The following is a 19421-nucleotide window of genomic DNA, read 5'->3' as shown; positions in this document are numbered from 1 at the left end:
GGATGTCCCTGGAGAACAACTCCTTCTAAGTCTTCCACCGTGCTCAAAGCGACGGCTGACGGGCGCCACTGTCATCCGACACACCCCAAACAAGGCCATGGCGAAAGAGCACAGGTGTCCTCATCTCCGGCTGGCAGACACCACGCCACGGCGCACACCACGAAGCCGGCAGTGCCTGCGCCTGCCGTGTGGCACACATCTGCATCAGGCCACTGCGCCAGTCTCCGGCAGCCTCACCTACCACAGGCCAATTCACAGAGCTACCGAGCGAGCCCAGCCTCGCCTGCACTCTAAGAGCTCAGGCCACGGCACAGGAACCACGGGCCAGCAAGAGGCGAGGTGAGGCTCGGCACAAGGACGGCCGCCCAGCAGGAGCAGCGGCTCACATGGAGACAGCGCAAGGCCGGCGAAGGGAGCAGGCCTGGAGGGAGAGGACGGCTCGCTGCCCATGGACCCTAACCCTGCGCTGACAGAGGGAGTTCCTGCTGGGACACAGAGCGATCAACAACCTAGGAAGAGGGGACTCTGTCGGGAGGGTCTCAGCCCAACCGGCAGGTGTGTGGCCGTCCTGGGCGTGAAGCTGGGCGCTGTGGCTTCGACTTGCTGAGATGTGGGGCCCAGAAAGACGCCTTCAAGTAGCCACAGGTACGGCAGGTACGGCAGGGCGCGTGCTCCCAGAGGCTCCTCCAGGCCAGGGCCGGGTACGGGTCTAACGCTCGGACAAGCTCGGGCCACTCCAGAGGGACCCCAGCTCGCCCTCCTTCCCCACGCGGTCACAGGAGTCCCGGTGCGGCCTGCAGGACTGAGAGCTACCCCAGGGAGACCCACGCCTGTCTCAGCACCAAGGACTGACGGAGGCTCGGCCAGCAGTGCTCCGGGAAGGGGGAGGGGCCTCATGACAAGAAGCCTTTCTGAAACCAGTTTGTGCAAAACTATCAAAAACTTCAAAGATGCCGCCGAGGCCACAGGTCACACACGGCGGAGACTGAGACCCGCGTCCTGCTCACTGTACTCAGTAGGCGTCAACTCTGGTCTAACTCAAGAGCTGCTACTTCAGGAGTAGGGGTGGTACTTTCAATCAACACACATCAGAAAGCAACTGTGGCAAAGGCTACAAAACAGAGCCGAAGGACACCCTGAACTCACACCCCACAGCGCAGGAACCACCACAGCTAAGAGGCAGACGGCCGCTGCAGGACCCCCGTGGACGCCCACACTGAGTGCGTCCTGGCCTAGCGTGGTTATGGCAGCATTCAGGGAACACCAGACGATGGGGTGTCTCTGTCTCGCTGCTCTTCAAACTGAAAAAGGTAAAACTTACAAAGGCTGGGCGCCGTGCACACGATGCAGGAGGCTGGCAGGGAGGCACCAAGCCAGCCTTGGCCCCAGGCACCTGTCCGCGCCCATTCCACAGTGAGATGCGGACACAGAGGGAGCTGTGCAGACAGGGCCCAGATTAGAACCCAGGAAGGCTGCTCCCAAGATGCACGCAGAACCAAGCCCAGGCCCCAGCTGTAGGTGGGGGAGTCACCTGAGGCTCAGGAGATACCAGCAAGGCAGGAGCAGTCAAAGGACTGGCCATGGGTGCAGCACCCGGGAGGCAGAGCCGGCGCCCTCTGCAGTATCACAGCACACGACGCAGGCTCTGTGCCGGCCGCCGGGACCGCACATCGCCATGAAGTGCATGACGCCCCCGCGAGGCTCGCCACACAGAACAGACATCACGTAGGACATCCAGGCCAGAGCCCAGACTCGGGACGCTCCCGGCGCCTACCTCTCTGGCACAGAGGGTCCAGGAACTCCTGCAGCCCGCTGGGGATGTTTCTGACCACGTCGCAGGAGTAGCCGTCTTCCGGCAGCAGGAACGGCAGCTGCAGGTCGGGGTCCTCCTCCAGCCGCACGTCCCGCCCGTCGCTGCGGGCCAGCTCGTCGGCCGTGTTCTCAGCCACGGCCACCACGTTCTCGATGAGATCCTGTGTGCGAAACACACGCGAACTCAATGCAGGCGCTCAGGACCGCAGCCTGCAGCACACTGGGCACGGAGGCCCGGGCAGTGTGAACTCACCAGCGGGTGTGGGGCAGAGCTCCCCGAACCAGGTCTCAGTCACCAGGTTCAGACAACACGCAGCTTTACTTGCAAAGCAACCATTTAACTTGAGAACACGCTTGCTGCCTTTTCCCACGCAGCTCTCGAACATCTTTACTAACCACGTGTTTGTAGGATGTTTAAACACAGATACGGAATGACGTATCTGCACTCTTCCCAGCTTGGACACGTCATATGCACAAGGTACTTCTGAATCATGAGTTTTAAGCAATTTTTGTCTAGAAACATCTCACTGACATGGGACACGCACGGGGACAGCTCAGGAAAAGCCACGCAGCCCTGCCTGGCCCCACTCCCCTGCTGAGCAAACAGGCACAGCCCGAGGCCGCCCTGCCCCTCCCACCCACGGCCACACCTGCTGTGCAGGCTCCTGGCCAGGGACAAGGGAGGCTGTCCTAGAGATGGACGCACAGGGTGTACACTTTTCAACTCTGCCACAAAACCCACGCAAGACGCTGGCCAAACTAAACGCTCCTCCTCACGGCAGCGGAGCGCGGGCCAGGCTTTGGCTGTTTTCTGTATGTCTTCGGCTGGCATTTAACTCCACACTGGAAGTCGGTCTGTCCATCCACCTGCCTCCCTGTGAGTGGGAATGCCAACAGTGGCACACCTGGGGCCGGGGCTTCTCCCTGGGCACTCCTCGCAGCACACCGGCACGCCACTCCAGAGGAAGCTGTGGGTTTATAGACTGCCCTCACTTGGTCCGGGAGGCAGACACCGCAGGTGCATACAGGCACCGTGGCACAGCCACGGGACCCTTGTGGCCCACTGGCCCTGAACTCGATGGTCTAGGGGCATCCCCTCGCTTCCTCTGCTCTGCTGCTTCCGGTGCTTTCTCAAGAACCTAACTCCCAGGGGTAGCGTTAGCAAAGCCGGCATCCCATATGGGCCCGGCTCAAGTCCCGGCTGCTCCCTGCAAAGCAGTGGAGGATGGCCCCAGTGCATGGGCCCCTGCACCTCTGTGGGAGACCCAGAAGAGGCTCCTGGCTCCTGGCTTTGGATTGGCCCAGCTCCAGCCAATGTGGCCATCTGGGGAGTGAACCAGCGGATGGAAGAGCACGCTGTCTCTTTGCCTCCACTTCTCTGTAACTCTGCCTTTCAAATAAATGAACACATCTTTGGGGGGAAAAAAAAAAGAGCCCACTTCCCTGAATTAAATAATCCCTTTAGACTTACGCGGCTCCCACTTCTTGCCCTGAACAGACATCACAGTGGCCTCCTAAGTCACTCAGATACCCCTTCTGTCGTCTTCATCCCCGTTTTCCCAGGCCACACGTCCCATCATGTGTGGGGCGCAGCGACCCCCACTCACCCCTGGGATGAAAGGCTCGTCGGGCGCACAGTGGTAGTTCTGCAGCAGGGCGTGGAGCTGCAGGGAGTTTAACTTAAAGCAGGTGCTGTTCACACTGGGCACGTCTTCAGGGGCATACTTATCCATGGTGAGCAAAGTGGTGGCCTGCATAGGAGCAATGAACAAACACCACAGGTTGAAAGTCACAAATATCTTCATGCAATACATGTAAAACGTGCTAACTTGAAAGAGTATGTTTTATATATTCCTATTAACCACGCACATAATTTCAACTGAAAACCTGTCTGAAGAGAATTTCAGATGCGCTCTTGATTCTATGGAAACAGTGCGTAGTAGACAGGTGTTTACAGTCACCAAGCGTCTGACCATTGTCTCTGGAAGAGGGGGCGCACATGACCACTCAGGTGACGCGCACTGCAGGGCCGAGAGCTCCGCCACAGGCGGCCAGCGTCCGACGCCACACCTCTTCTGCGGTGGCGAAGGAATCAGGAAGAGGTCCCGCACTCAGGGCGGGTGCTGGGCTGCAGTGCGTGCGGAAGTCACTGCTGGCAGACCTGCATCCCAGCCCCGCGCCGGGAGAGCCCAGGCCGCCGCAGCAGAACCAGCTTTCTGCTGAGGACAGGACGTGAGTCCCTGACAGCCCGTGCGAGGCCCAGGTCCAGCTCCTGGCTCCCGGCTCCAGCCTGCCCCAGCCGCAACTGCTGGAGGAATAAACCAAGAGATGGAGGATCCCTCCCCCTCCCTCTCCCTGTGTGTGTGTGTACACGCACACGCGCACACACATTAATCTTTTTAAAAAATTCTATGTTATTTTTAAAACTATCCCAGCTTTTAAGGCTGTAAACAACTTTCTCTAACTGGAAATCAACAGATGTTTTCGAAAGCTAAAGAACTTCCTCTGAGCTGGTGAAAACACCAGAACGTGACTCGGCGTTACCTGGTTCTAGATCACTAATTACCGTCGGCGTGCGGCTTTCTGAACTCTTACTCGTCTCAACATCCAGCCCGGGTGAGGACACTGCTGTCCTGCAGATCCCACGGGCACAGCTGCGCTGTGGCTCCGAGTCTCCTGTGGAAGCCGCAGCCCTGGAGCCTCACAACTGATCTTACTGCACACAAGCCTGAGGGGTCATCCAGACCGGTGAGCGGACCCAACACCAGGCACACGTGCACACGAGCACACAGAGCAACATGCACACAACATGCACAGAGCGTATGTGCGCACACACAACACACACTGCACACACACACAGCATACATGCACATGCAACACACAGCATATGTGCGCACACACACACATACACACATAACACGCACTGAGCGCACATACAACACAGAGCACACACAGCATATGTGCGCACACACACACACATAACACGCACTGAGCGCACATACAACACAGAGCACACACAGCATATGTGCGCACACACACACACACAAACACGCACTGAGCGCACATACAACACAGAGCACACACAGCATATATGCGCACACACACACATACACAACACGCACTGAGCGCACATACAACACAGAGCACACACAGCATATATGCGCACACACACACATACACAACACGCACTGAGCGCACATACAACACAGAGCATATGCACATACACACAGTGCACAGAACATGTGCGTGCACACACAGCCCACGCACACACAGAGCACACCCTGGGGGGGTGGGGAGCAGGCCAATGCACCTTCAGGCTGAGGGAGGGCTGGTGAGGCCCAGGAGCCGGGCTGGGGCGGGGAGAGGCCCTCCCTCGCTGGAAGGAACCCCCCTGCCCACACCCTGCCTGCCTTCTGCTCTCCACAGCTAGAACAGGGTTCTTTGAAGGACTCTGCTCATGTGGCACCGGCGCACCTGCCCAGACACTGGAGACCTCACCCCCACAGCAAACGTCCAGGAGGGAGCGTGTCATCCCAGTGCGTCTGCACAGGGGAGCCCTCACGGACAGACAGCGGGGTGGGGCTCTCGGCACGCACCTGCACAATCCTACTCAGGTGGCAATCGGCCGCCAGCTCCAGCCCCTGCTTCTCGGCCCAGGCCTCGATGTGGCCCAGCTGCTGGCGGATGATGGCGCCCCAGTAGTGGGAGCACAGCCCGGAGTCGGGGTCAGTCACCAGTCTGTTGAACAGCCACATGTTGATGAAGTGGAAGAGCTGGGAGAAGAGCTGGATGGTGAGCGCGGCGTTGACCCTGCAGCGCCGGAGCAGGGACATGGCCCCCGTGAGCGTGTGCAGCACGTCGTCTGAGAAGACACAGGGCAGGGGCAGAGGCCACGCGTCACCCCGGAGGGCACGCCTGGAGACCGCTCACCAACACCCGCCTCGTCCGAGCAGCCACCGGCAACACGTCTGACCGCACTCAGCATGTGGGTTCACCCTTAGGGACTTTCTTACAATGGGAACTCAGAAACAGTACATTAAACTGACAGAGCCGTGAGCAAGCTCTCGTCTTCACTGAGAACGCCTCCTCCGCACAGGCGGCGCCAGAGCCGGGGGAGGCGGGAGGGCCCTCACCTATCTTGGGCCTCTGCAGGCTGCTCTCCTCGGGGTCGTCCAGGAAGGCCGGCATGTAGTTGTTGAGCTCTGACTGCAGACAGTGGACCAGGTACCTGCAGGTGCGGGGGCAAGGGTGACGCGCTCTGCACTGCCAGACACATCATCGCATGACACGTGACACACGTCACACGTGACGCAGATGCAGCAACGTGACAGACACGTCACATGACATGAGACGTGTCACATGTGACAGACATGTCACGACACATGAAACGTCACACCATGTGATGGGTGTGTCACAACACGTGACAGACGTGTCCCATGAATGTGCATCACATGACACATGGCATAGGCATGTCATCTGAAGAGCACGTGTTCTTTAGAAATACTTTCCATTTAAAAACGACAGGGAGTTCACCGAGATTCCCGGACACGGCTCAGGGAACTCGGTGCTGTCGCTCACGCCTCTCAAAGCGGCTCCACACTGCCCCGGAAGCCCGACTCCCCGGCACAGGGCCGTCCTCGCCACTTACTTGAAGGCCATCTGGACCAGGTGCGCCAGGACGTCCTGGGCGTCGAGCGTGATGCGGCTGAGGTCCCGGTCCTGCTTCACGAAGTTGAGGAGCTCGGAGGCGTTTGCCATCCAGAAGGCCAGCGCCCCCGCGATGTTCTTCTGCTTCTGCAGACAGAGCACACAGGTGTCAGCCACGGGACAGGCCGCGGCCCCGCACAGACAGGAGCGATCTCGAAAAGCTGCTCAGGATAGACCAGTACCTTCCACTCTCACCAAGGCGTCCACCACAGATACCAGATATGTGCCAGGAATTTTCGTGCATACATAGCAACAGGAGGTCAAGAACCACCGTGCTACTTCTTAGGAGTCACGCACATACACAAATGGACGTAATGAGCTGCGACTCGGTGGGTATGGCGATACCAAATGCTAGCACAGCGACTGCTGGTCGTGCATTATCTGGTAATCTGTGCGGTGCACACGTGACCCCAGGCACCCACAGGCGCCGTGATGACTTGCAGACTGCTGGTCGTGCATTACTGGTAATCTGTGCGGTGCACACGTGTGACCCCTGGGCTCCCAGAGCCACCCAGATACTTGCAGTCGCGGCTCAGGCCCCACGCGACTCAGTATCAGGTACTGATCTATCACATTCTCTCCCGACCACAGGTGCAGGCCAGGCAACCTCAGATGAGATCCAAAGAACAGGAACCCAGGATAAATAACAGAGGAGAGCAGACGTCTGTCATGTCATATCCACACGGCAGTGCATAAAGCAGAGGTTATGGGATGCCCGGACGAGCTGCAGTCAGGAGGGTTTAGTGCTGCGCGCGTGTTAGGAGCTGCTCGGCTCGGCTGCCGGGGGGCTGTGTCTGGCGCGGAAGCAGCGTGAGCGCCAGCTAAGCCCACACAGCTGGGTCAGCCTGCCGCGTGTCCTACCTGGTCAACCTGGGCTACTTCCTGGAGGAGACAGACGAGGGACCAGGCAGAACGAGAGAAAGAGACGTGTCAACAATCACGACAGCGGAGAACATCGCAGCACCGACATGAAGGCGCAACAGGTGCTCATGCTACTCCCAAACCACTTCCACCTCAGTCCCCAAGCACAGACACAAACCAGCACGCGCGTCACACTGGCACAGTCGCGATGTGGACGTCAGCCTGCGTGACGGTGCACTAACAACACACGCACGCAGGCAGACTGGCCTCGCGGGAAGACCGCCAGCCAGGGCTTCTGCGCCCCCTCGGCGACACGGCGCGCTTGCTGCTCAAGCCCAGAGCCCGCCGCTCCGCACTCGTTAGCAGGAACAGAGACCGGCACGAACGGTCCAATACAAACAGGAGTCGGCGCCGAGAGCTCACGAAGAACTCACACTTGCTCAGTTCTGAGGGCGGTCTGATGGCGCACTACCGCGGCTCTTTCCCGCCGCCATCAGACGCCTCTGACTGCACGCTGACCCAAGTCTGGAAGACTTAACGTGGGGAACGCTGACTTCCTGACGCGTTCCAATCACTAAGGAAAAGCCTGCCGCAGGCGCTCGGACGCCCGGAGCGCCACAACCGAGACAGACATGAGCAGTCCAGACGGGACAGGAGACACACGATGGCTCTCGGGACGACTGAGCAGACGCGTGTTTGTTACAGAACACGGACACACGAGCAACACGATGGCGCCCAACGAGGCAAGGCTGCTCTCTGTACTGCCTGAGCGACAGCATCGTAACCAGACCCAGCTCCTTCCAGTCCCTCCCTCCAAGGTGAGAGACACCGTGCTCGGAGTTCTGGAGGGAAGGAAAGGACGCCTCGGTTGTTCCGAGATGAGATCCCGCTGGCGTCGAACCGTGAGACTTAGAGCCACACGGCTGGAGGCGCCGGCTGACAAGGGCGCCGACACGCGCCTCGGGCAGAACCTCAGAACACGCAGACTTGGTGTAGTGTTCTACCCACATGCCCTGGCTGGACACCTGCTCACAGGTGAAAAATGACATTCGTCATCCCTGTAGAAACACGCTTAAAAACCCGGCCCTGACCCCGAGCGCCACAGCGGGCTCAGGAGCAGTGACGGCCAGGCCTGGCGGAAGCCTTCCAGAAGCTTCAGTGGTGGTGGACTGCACTCCACGCCAGGGAACTGTTCCCAGGCGGATTAGTTCTCACTCTACAACTCCAGCTCAGAAAACGAGTTCAGGAATTCCTAACCAGCATTTCCCCCGTGCTATTTAGGTAAGTTTTACAACGAGAGGCAATGAAGAGACACGGGCTGAGCCGGCCTCTCAGCCGCAACTCACCTGGATGACGCCTTCCATCATGCTCACCATCTTGTTGACGATGGCAATGACTTTGTGGGTGCGCTCGGCGGGGCTGGCGTCAGGTCTGTACTGGCTGGACAGTACATACCGGCAGGCCATGTACAGCACGTACGTAGGCGACAGCTTGAAATGGACTGTAGAACTATTGGTATAATTTATAATGGCAGACAAGAATGAATCTTCAGCTATGAAAAGATTTCGAGAAAGAAAAAGGACAAAACCACCATGAAAATCCGAGGGGGAACGGGCGGGCGCGAACCGCTGCGGGGGTCTCCACTACTCACAGCTCTCCCTGAACTCAATGCTCGCAGGCAGCAGCAGGTCCAGCCCAGGAGCCTCCTGAGGTCTAGAGGAAGAGAGCGGCCATCACGTGAGCACAGTGTGCGGGCACCACGGGCAGCTCCGCACCACTGCACACGGAACACAGCTCGAGGCCCGGCCCTCGCCTGCGACCTGCTCAGACAGGCGGGATCCTACCACAGCCCCTCACGGGCTGGCTCCCCGGGGGAAGTTCTCCCACCACGGAGCAGATCGCACACACGATTCTAGATTATTAATGAACGCTCTGCCTAGCACTGAGATCAGACTGCCGTGCACCTGCGCTCGCTGGGGCTCGGGTCACAGTGAAACGACACCCGAGAGACACAGAGGAAAACCAAACCGCGAGCAGCTGGACACTGAGGCGGCATCAAGACACAGAATCCTCCCAAGAGCCACACGCCCTGCTCTCTACCAAGAGAAGGCTTCCTTCGGCCACTCGGTCCTGCGCTCGTCAGCACTCGCAGGGACAGGTGCCTTAAGACGCTGCCCCTGCCCGTCTCGTGGGTCCTTTCCAACACTCAGCTCGACACTGTTCACACAGGGAACTGTCAGCAACAGGAAGAACGCCCCTCAGCAACAGCGTGTGTACCACTTATGCATCTGGGGGTTTAGGGTCAGAGTCCGAGGGGAGGGTGCACTTCCTCCACCAGCGAGCCGCCCGCACTGGTGGGCCCACGGTGCACACAGCGCGTGGATGTGACCACCAGACACCGTGTGACATGGGACCCTGCGCTGCGCTGTCCTAGGAGAGTTCTCAGAAGCCATTTCCAAGCAGACTCTCTAGAATGTGCAAGACGATCACAAATCCAGTTTAGATTTATTATTTTTTTTTTTTTGACAGGCAGAGTGGACAGTGAGAGAGAGAGACAGAAAGGTCTTCCTTTTGCCATTGGTTCACCCTCCAATGGCCGCTGCGGCCGGCGCACCGCGCTGATCCAAAGCCAGGAGCCAGGTGCTTCTCCTGGTCTCCCATGGGGTGCAGGGCCCAAGCACTTGGGCCATCCTCCACTGCACTCCCTGGCCACAACAGAGAGCTGGCCTGGAAGAGGGGCAACCAGGACAAAATCCGGTGCCCTGACCAGGACTAGAACCCGGTGTGCCGGCGCCGCAAGGCGGAGGATTAGCCTGTTGAGCCGCGGCGCCGGCCCAGTTTAGATCTTAATAGAGTCGTGCTTTTCTCCAGACAAGACTCGGGTTAAGCAGTCTTTTGGATGTGATTAGAACTTCAAGCCATTTAATCATTATTCTAAATCAGTTCACCACGAGCTGTATTTTGTGTCTATTTATGAAACACCAAACAGACAGGCAAAAGGTTGGCCTCTTTAAGATTTCAGTTCTGGCGCAGCGGGTAAAGCCACTGCCTGAAGCGCCAGCATCCCAAATGGGCATCGGTTCGGGTCCTGGTTGCTCCACTTCTGATCCAGCTCTCTGCTGTGGCCTGGGAAAGCAGTGGAAGATGGGCCAAGTGCTTGGGCCCCTGCACCCACGTGGGAGACCCGGAAGAAGCTCCTGGCTCCGGATCGGCGCATCTCTGGCCGTTGCAGCCATCTGGGGAGTGAATCAGCAGATGGAAGACCTGTCTCTTACTCTGCCTCTAACTCGACCTTTCAAATAAATAAATAAATCTTAAAAAAAAAATCTCCATCTTTGGAGCAGGCATTTGGTGCCGTGGTTGAAGGTGCAGCTCGGGACACCTGCCTCCCATCTCTCCAAGTGCCTGCATGCAAGTCCCGGCTCAGCTTCTGGTGGAGGCAGGTTACGATGCAAGTACGTGGGTCCTTGTCCTTCAAGCGAGAGACCTGGGAGGAGTCCCAGGGCCCTGGCCTTGGCCTGGTCAGTCCAGCCCCAGCTGTTGTAGGCATTTGGGGAGTAAGCCAGTGGATGAAAGAGCTCGCTCTCCCCCCTCTTCTGAATACTTAACTGAAAATTAAATAATGAAGATTACAAGAAACATACACTGGAGTGAGAAGATCTGTCAGGCTAAACGTTAACTACCTCAGACCGAGGCCAACATTTACCAACTGAACCCCACCCCACCCCCCGCCGCCATCCAAGCACAGGATTCCAAGTTGACCATCTCGTCTATGATTTAATAATTTGGATTTAATTCAGCAACTCAGGAGAACAAAGATACTCTAAGATTTATTTATTTGAGAGAGTTACAGACAGACATCTACTGGTTCACTCCCCAAATGGCCGGAGCGAAGCTGATCCGAAGCCAGGAGCCTCCTCCGGGTCTCCCACGTGGGTGCAGAGGCCCAAGGACTTGGCCCATCCTCTGCTGCTTTCCCAAGTGCATCAGCAGGGAGCTGGATTGGAAGTGGAGCAGCCTCGAACCGGCGCCCATATGGGATGCTGGCGCTGCATGCCGGGGCTCTAACCCGCTGTGCCACAGCCCTGGCCCCAAAGATACTCTTTTAAACAAGATACTTAAATGCTCCATCATTTCAGCATGTTTCTCTGGCACTGCCATATTTAGAATCTGAAACTGAAAGCAGCCAGCTGTTTGTAGTTTACTGTCCCACAAAATGAACCTGTAAAAAATTTTCCTATTCTTGGCTTCATCATCTTAAATTTGGCAAAAATGAGGAGCTTACACCTTTACTGGAAAAAAATCTCTCAGTGACAATCCAAGTCACTTCCTTGGCCAGAATCCGCGTTCGAGGAGTCTGTTCAAGGCACTTGTCCATCTATCTGTTACTCCTGCAGGACTTATCCCGCGTCCACATGTGGGAACAGCACAAGGCGGGTGGGAGGCCACGGCTGTCCGTGCTCACTGCGGCCCCACGAGCGGCAAAGGCGCGGTCTACAGTTCACAAAGGCCTCGCCAGGTCTGCGCAACAAGTACGCCTGGGACACCCAACCACACCACGCGCAAAAAGCCTCCTTCCTGACACCCAGGGAGCCACCACGTGGCCGCCCGGGCGCTCTGGCCACACTACAGACTCAGTCCTCACAGCAGCGACCTGTCACCCTGGGGCGCCCCACCCAAAACACGTACAGGCGAGACCGTCCAGCTAGCAAGACTCGGTCAGCAGAGCGCGCACACCATCTCGGGGAAGTCAGACCTGGGAGCTCCCAGCTCTGCCGTGGGACACAGCGCCCTCTGCTGGGAGTCAGCGGCTAAGGCCTGCCTCTCCCCCTGCAGGGAGCCCCGCCTGGGCCAGTCACAGCCCCCACTCCAGGAGTTCTCCCTCCAGCTCCAGGTGCCCCCCCTCCCCGCCCCGCCCGGCTCTCCCTCCAGCTCCACACGTTCCCCCCCCTCCAGCTCCACAGGTTCTACCCCCCCCGCCCCGCTCTCCCTCCAGCTCCACACATTCCACACCCCCCCAGTTCTCCCTCCAGCTCCACACGTCCCCCCCCCGCCCCGCTCTCCCTCCAGCTCCACACATTCCCCACCCACCCAGTTCTCCCTCCAGCTCCACACGTTTCCCCCCCCGCTCTCCCTCCAGCTCCACACATTCCACCCCCCCACCGCCCTCCCTCCAGCTCCACACATTCCACCCCCCCGCCCTCCCTCCAGCTCCACACGTTCTGTTCTCCCCCAACCCTGTCCCCTGCTCTCCCTCCAGCTCCACACGTTCCACCCCCCCCAGTTCTCCCTCCAGCTCCACACGTTTCCCTCCCCAGTTCTCCCTCCAGCTCCACAGTCCCTCCCCCCACCCCCAACCCGGCTCTCCCTCCACGCTGAGAAAGGCTTCCTACCTGCCTTCGTGCCGGCGCTGATCCTGCTGCTCCGGCCGCAGCATGGGTCTCACCATGCCTCGCTCCACCGTGCCGGAAGCAGAGGGTGCTCTGTCGCCGTCCAGTCTGCCCGTGCTCTGCGAGAGGAGGGTAGAGGCTCAGCACACACGCCGAGTGCCCGAGCCCTCCACGCAGCCAGGGGGGATCTGACGTGCAGACCAGACGCCGGGCAGCCGGGGCCGCCAGGTGTGCCCGCGGCCCCCAGCACACGCACGGAGGGAACAAAACCCCAGCCGCTCTGGTTTCAGAGAGCCAGGGGCGGGCCCTGCGACAGGCACACCGGACTTCTCAGAGCACGACGAACCAGTGGCTTCGTCCCCACACTGCTCCACACACCAAGGTGCGCGCTGCGGAGACGCGGGCCCTGCTTCTGCTTCAAGAACGCATTGAAAAGCTCTGCTCAGCGGAGCTCACGCCTAGTGAGTGCAGGAGAGACACTGGTTGATCTCCTGTCCTCACTCTCCGCTGGGGACACACACTTCTAGTAACGGGAACAGCACACCTCAGCCCTTGTGAACGGACACGCTCCTGACCGCCTGTCCGGCATCCGGGAGAGGGAGTTACTGACCGCAGGCAGGCCGTCAGGACAGACCCAGAGCCTTTCCCACGTGCCGTGCCGTGCGGCAGCAGAACTGTCCCCAGCTATTCACCTGCCGGCCGCGGAGACTGGACACGGGCAAGGAAACAGGCAGCGTCATCTGCACACGGAGCTGGACGCGGCGCTGTGTGCCTCCCGCGGACGGGACCGCCAGCCGGCCCGGAGCCACACTGCTCACGTGCGCCCTGCCCTCGCTGTGACCACCCCACACGGCAGTGATGACTGTGACAGCCCGCTGGCCACTCAGCACAGCTCCTCAAACCACTGCTTGTCCACACTCTGTGACGTGCTGGTCAGCACCAGGAGGGCCAAGACGATTACAGCGCAAACACACGCCGCACGCACACACAGACACCCACAGAACCGCTCGGCACGGTCTCGGCTGCCAGTACTGTTCAGACTATCAGGTTGCTACACACAAGCAGATGGCCACGCCCATGGCAGCAGGTGGAGGCAGCAGGACAGGAAGCTGAGCCGAGAGAGCTTCCTACCCACAGAGCTGCCAAGGCGCCACTGCCCCTCAGAGCCCACGGGGCACGGGCACGCGTCCCCGGGGCCGACAGTGACCGCGGGGCTTCCGTTCCCCCTCAGTGCTCTCGAGGACATCCAGCTGGCTCCCCAAGTCCTCACTCATTCCCGCGACTGCCAAGACGGCCGCCGTGACGCTCCGGCTGGGCCCTTCCCCAAGTGCCAGGAGCAGCAGGGACCCAGGAGCAGCGGGGACCCAGGAGCAGCGGGGACCCAGGAGCAGCGGGGACCCAGGAGCAGCGGGGACCCAGGAGCAGGATCCCTGCCTCAGAGCACACGGCACAGCCAATCAGCAAACAGGACAAGTGTCAGGCGGGGACACGGCCGCAGCTGGGGTGCTGCCACACCGCCTGGGGCCCCGCACGGCGGTGGCCTTCAGCTGAGGCCTGAGATGAGAAGGGCCCAGTCCTGTGATGCCGAGGGCAAGGGCAGACGGCAGTGCAGGACGGGCGTCTGGCCGAGCCCTGGGCCGCAGGGGCAGTCTGGGTGGGAGCCGAGGGACTGACTGACACTCTTACAACGTGAGCAACACAGCGGGCAGGCGGAACCCAGGGGAGGCAGGACGTGGGGGGAGAGCTCTGTGTGAGACAGGGCGGGGGGGACCTCTGTGTGAGACAGGACGGGGGTGGGGGGGAACCTCTATGTGAGACAGAGCGGGGGGGGACCTCTGTGTGAGACAGGACGGGGGGGACCTCTGTGTGAGACAGGACGGGGGTGGGGGGGAACCTCTATGTGAGACAGAGCGGGGGGGGACCTCTGTGTGAGACAGGACGGGGGGGACCTCTGTGTGAGACAGGACGGGGGTGGGGGGGAACCTCTGTGTGAGACAGGGCGGGGGGGGGACCTCTGTGTGAGACAGGACCGGGGGGGACCTCTGTGTGAGACAGGAAGGGGGAGGGGAGACCTCTGTGTGAGACAGGACGGGGGGGACCTCTGTGTGAGACAGGACAGGGGTGGGGGGAGACCTCTGTGAGACAGGGCAGGGGGACCTCTGTGAGACAGGACGGGGGTGGGGGGGAAACTCTGTGTGAGACAGGATGGGGGGGAGGGGAGACCTCTGTGTGAGACAGGATGGGGGGGAGGGGAGACCTCTGTGTGAGACAGGACGGGGGTGGGGGAGACCTCTGTGAAACAGGGCGAGGGGGGAGACCTCTGTGAGAGACAGGACAGGGGGTGGGGGGAGACCTCTGTGTGAGACAGGAAGAGGGGGAAACCTCTGTGTGAGACAGGACAAGGGGGTGGGGGGAGACCTCTGTGTGAGACAGGACGGGGGGTAGACCTCTGTGTGAGACAGGGCGGGGGGAGACCTCTGTGTGAGACAGGAAGAGGGGGAAACCTCTGTGTGAGACAGGACAGGGGGTGGGGGGAGACCTCTGTGTGAGACAGGACGGGGGGTAGACCTCTGTGTGAGACAGGGCGGGGGGAGACCTCTGTGTGAGACAGGAAGAGGGGGAAACCTCTGTGTGAGACAGGACGGGGGTGGGGGAGACCTCTGTGTGAGACAGGACGGGGGTGGGGGAGACCTCTGTGTGAGACAGGACGGGGGTGGGGGTAGACCTCTGTGTGAGATAGGGTGGGGGGGACCTCTGTGAGACAGGGCGGGGGGGACCTCTGTGAGACAGGCCGGGGGGGACCTCTGTGAGACAGGGCGGCAGGCACACGGCTGTGGAGGCCTGGGCCCTGACACACAGTCCCTACAGCGGGGCTGCAGCCAGGAACTCCGTGTGCTAAGTGACAAGGTGACATGTTTCAAGCAGCTGTGAACACGAGTGGGAAATGAGGCCGACGGGCGGTGGCTGGAGCGGAGCGGACAGGAGACACTGGCGTGAGGGGCAGGTGGGGGGACCGCTCCAGGGCCGTGGGAGTCTTGTGAGTATCAACTCATTCCCAGTGTGGGCTGGGAGGCTCTGGACCCAACCCAAGCTGTACCAGCGCCAGGCCAGGCGGCAGAAACCTAGCAGCTCAGCTGTCTTACGCAGCGCCCAGGGCTGAGTGTCGCTGCCTGGAGGTGGCACGAGGGCCCCCAGGAGGCCCTGGACGACCCCGAGAGGCGGGCTCAGCTGCCCCTTTCCAGCACGGTCCACCGGCTGAACGCAGCCACACAAGTGACCGCGGGGCAAGAGCAGCACGCAGAGCGCCCCAGAGAACCCACCGCACTGGCCACCGCGAGCAGGTCCTCCGGCCCCTGGTCTGGGTGGCTCGTCTTCCAGAAACAGCACACCAAAATGATCAAAGACATGAACCGAGGAAAGGGGAGCTGGGGGTGAGGCTGAGCGCCCTGGGCAGGGGTCACAGCATCTCCCACGGAGGTGGAGCTGGGGACAGGTGCGTGGGAGCACTGAAGACGAGGACTGGCCGCGGGCGGCCCACAGCCCTCTGTCCCCACCAGGAGCAGCCCTCTGTCCCCCGGGAGCAGGCTCTCTGTTCCCCGGGAGCAGCCCGCAGCCCTCTGTCCCCCCCCCCCGGGAGCAGCCCTCTGTCCCTCCCCCGGGAGCAGCCCACAGCCCTCTGTCCCTCCCCCGAGAGCAGCCCACAGCCCTCTGTCCCTCCCCCGGGAGCAGCCCTCTGTCCCCCCAGCCCTCTGTCCCCCGGGAGCAGCCCTCTGTCCCTCCAGCCCTCTGTCCCTCCCCCGGGAGCAGCCCTCTGTGCCCCCAGCCCTCTGTGCCCCCAGCCCTCTGTCCTCCCAGCCCTCTGTGCCCCGGGAGCAGCCCTCTGTCCCTCCCCCGGGAGCAGCCCACAGCCCTCTGTCCCTCCCCCGAGAGCAGCCCACAGCCCTCTGTCCCTCCCCCGGGAGCAGCCCTCTGTGCCCCCAGCCCTCTGTCCCCCGGAGCAGCCCTCTGTGCCCCCAGCCCTCTGTCCCTCCCCCGGGAGCAGCCCTCTGTCCCTCCCCCGGGAGCAGCCCACAGCCCTCTGTCCCCCCGGAGCAGCCCTCTGTTCTCTGCAGGAGCAGCCCCGTCACCCACCTTGCTTGTTGGTAACGCCGCTCCACTGTGCACGTCGCCCCCTAAATCAAAAGTTGTCTCCTGAACCATGCTGGTGGGACCAGAAAAGACACAGAGTTAACAACACTCAAATGACCAGGCAAAAACAACACTTAACTACATATTCCAATGTTCAAAGGTCTTTTTAAAAATGCTTTATTTTCAGCACATGAAATTACAGATTAAAAAAAGGGGGGGGTGGTGGTATGGCATGGGGGCTGGCATCGCCCACGGTGGCAGCGTCCCACGTGGGGCTGGTTAGCATCCCGGCTGCTCCACTTTCGATCCAGCTTCCTGCTGATGACCTGGAAGAGCAGTGGGGGGCGGCGCCAGCGCTTAGGCCCCTGCCACCCATGCTAGAGACCTGGAAGAAGCTCCTGGCTTTGGTCTGGCCAAGCCCTGGCCACTGTGGCCATCTGGGGACCGAATCAGCAGACGGAAGATCTCTCGTGATCTCAACCTGTCTTTCTCGCTCGCTCTCTCCCCCTCTTTCTCTCTGTAATTCTGACTGTCAAATACTGGTATAGAGCGAACACCTTCAGGATCACATATTTTAAAACTGCTTAATAACCAGAAGCTGCGTGGACCTAATGAAACAGCAGGCCATCCCCTGACGTCAGCCTGTGTAGGCCTCCAGCGGCACAGGATGCGGGTGAGTGGCCCTCCCTGTGCACAACACCGAGGCCAAGCTGGTCCACAGCGACGTGAGGAGCTGCCCCCCCGACAGCCATGCTGGGGGTCTTGTTAGAGCAGAGGGATCACGGCGTGGGCTACAAATTTAAGATGAGGAATTTCTGATAATGGTAGTAATTGAATCAACAGTTCGTGTGTAGACAGATTTTTAGAAAAAGATTTTATTTATTTATTTGAAAGGCAGACTTACAGAGAGGCAGAGAAAGGCAGAGAGAGACAGAGAGAGAGAAAGAGAGAGAGAGAGAGAGATCTTCCATCCACTGGTCCACTCCCCAGAGTGAACTGCAATGGCCAGAGCTGTGCCAATCCGGAGCCAGGAGCCAGGAGCCTCTTCCAGGTCTCCCATGTGGGTGCAAGGGCCCAAGGACTTGGGCCATCTTCTACTGCTTTCCCAGGCCACAGCAGAGAGCTGGATCGGAAGTGGAGCAGCCAGGACTAGAACTGGCGTCCATATGGAATGCCGGCACTGCAGGAGGTGGATTTGCCCACTACGCCACAGTGCCAGCCCTAGGAGATTTTTAAAATACCTCAAAAATACCGGAACTTCTAACCACATCATTATGAAAAACTCAGAATACAAACAAAACTTCACTCTGAAGAATAATGAGTGAGCAAGGCCCCAGGGCACCAGGAAGCCCTGACAGAGCCCTGCGACCTCAGCACTGAGAAATTACAACCAGGCCAGCACCGCGGCGTGGCAGGCGGAGCTGCCGCCCATAAGGCCAGCACCCCACACGGGCACCAGTTCAGTCCCTGCTGCTCCACTTCCCATCCAGCTCCCTGCTATGGCCTGAGAAAGCAGCAACAAATGGCGCGTGTGCTTGGGCCCTGCACCCGTGTGGGAGAGCGAGAAGAAGCTCCTGGCTCCTGGCTTCGGCCTGGCCCAGCCCAGCCATTGCAGTCATTTGAGGAGTGAACCAGCGGATAGAAGACCTCTCAGTTTCTCTAATTTGGCCTTTAAAATAAATAAATAAATAAAATTCTTAAAAAAGAAAATCGTCTTATGATACAAAATACTCCCCATCAAACGGCGACTGTTTTGCTATTTTTTTCTTAGGATTATTTATTTATTTGAAACAGAGACGGGGTGGGGGACGACACCACCAAGGACACCCAAACACAGACACCACAAGGCAGAACGCAGTGCGGTCACCAACAAGTGGCACTGCAGGGGACCTGCCTCACAGCCCGAATCTCTCGGGCAAAGCCCCAGGGAGCCCAGCGCAGGTGCACGGGGTGTGGGCAGCCATCGCCCAGGAGGGCGTGCGCCTGTGCGCTCTTAGAGCCGGCACACAGCAGGCTGCCCAGGCTCAGGACGGAAGCAGGGGCTGGGCCCCCTTGCCGTTGATGACACAAGAGCAGGAAGTCGGGGAGTCTCCCGGGAAGGACGCTGGAAAGGCACCTGCTGGCCTCTGGCAAGTAACAGCGTGCGGAGGGTGAAACAGAACTCGCACAGCCCAGAAACGTGGTGAGGATCCCTCCGCCTGAACAACGACGACGTGACAGCCCACGCAGCGCCAGCCCTCAACAGCCACACCTGGCCCAGGGTGTGCGTGCTCAGGAGTTAGCCAGAACGGTGGCAAGGCGACAGGGAGGCGCACCCCTGCTGCTCTGTGGGCAGAAAGCTTACACCTCCGTGCACGAGGGAGGACCCTCCGCAGCCATCACTCCAGGACCAATGTCCACCTACCTGAAAACAGGTCATGGAGCGAAGCAGCACGCTGTGTTTTAAACCATCATACCGAAAGGGATATCCTATCTTCTGCTCCAAAAAGGTTTTACTAGGTAGTAAAAAGGACTTGTTTTCCA

The 19421-nt window shown here is 59.9% G+C and overlaps 1 protein-coding gene across 2 annotated transcripts in view; it reads right to left on the bottom strand.

Annotated features, from left to right (window-relative positions):
* AFDN (afadin, adherens junction formation factor) overlaps positions 1 to 19421 on the bottom strand; it is a 146968-nt gene that overhangs the window by 44572 nt on the left and 82975 nt on the right. For both annotated transcript variants that reach the window (XM_062187033.1, XM_062187034.1), the window contains exons 11-20: positions 16902 to 16971; positions 12774 to 12889; positions 9032 to 9093; positions 8727 to 8932; positions 7381 to 7401; positions 6461 to 6606; positions 5946 to 6040; positions 5409 to 5674; positions 3420 to 3563; positions 1775 to 1973 (exon numbers count right to left, since the gene is read on the bottom strand). In XM_062187033.1, the coding sequence (XP_062043017.1) occupies positions 1775 to 1973; positions 3420 to 3563; positions 5409 to 5674; positions 5946 to 6040; positions 6461 to 6606; positions 7381 to 7401; positions 8727 to 8932; positions 9032 to 9093; positions 12774 to 12889; positions 16902 to 16971 (1325 nt within the window). The remainder of the gene's footprint in view (positions 1 to 1774; positions 1974 to 3419; positions 3564 to 5408; positions 5675 to 5945; positions 6041 to 6460; positions 6607 to 7380; positions 7402 to 8726; positions 8933 to 9031; positions 9094 to 12773; positions 12890 to 16901; positions 16972 to 19421) is intronic.

The sequence above is a fragment of the Lepus europaeus genome, chromosome 3 (assembly GCF_033115175.1).
Source record: "Lepus europaeus isolate LE1 chromosome 3, mLepTim1.pri, whole genome shotgun sequence".
Lineage (NCBI taxonomy): Eukaryota > Metazoa > Chordata > Mammalia > Lagomorpha > Leporidae > Lepus > Lepus europaeus.
Note: the sequence above shows the minus strand (reverse complement) of the source record. Positions and strands in the feature narration are given on the sequence as shown.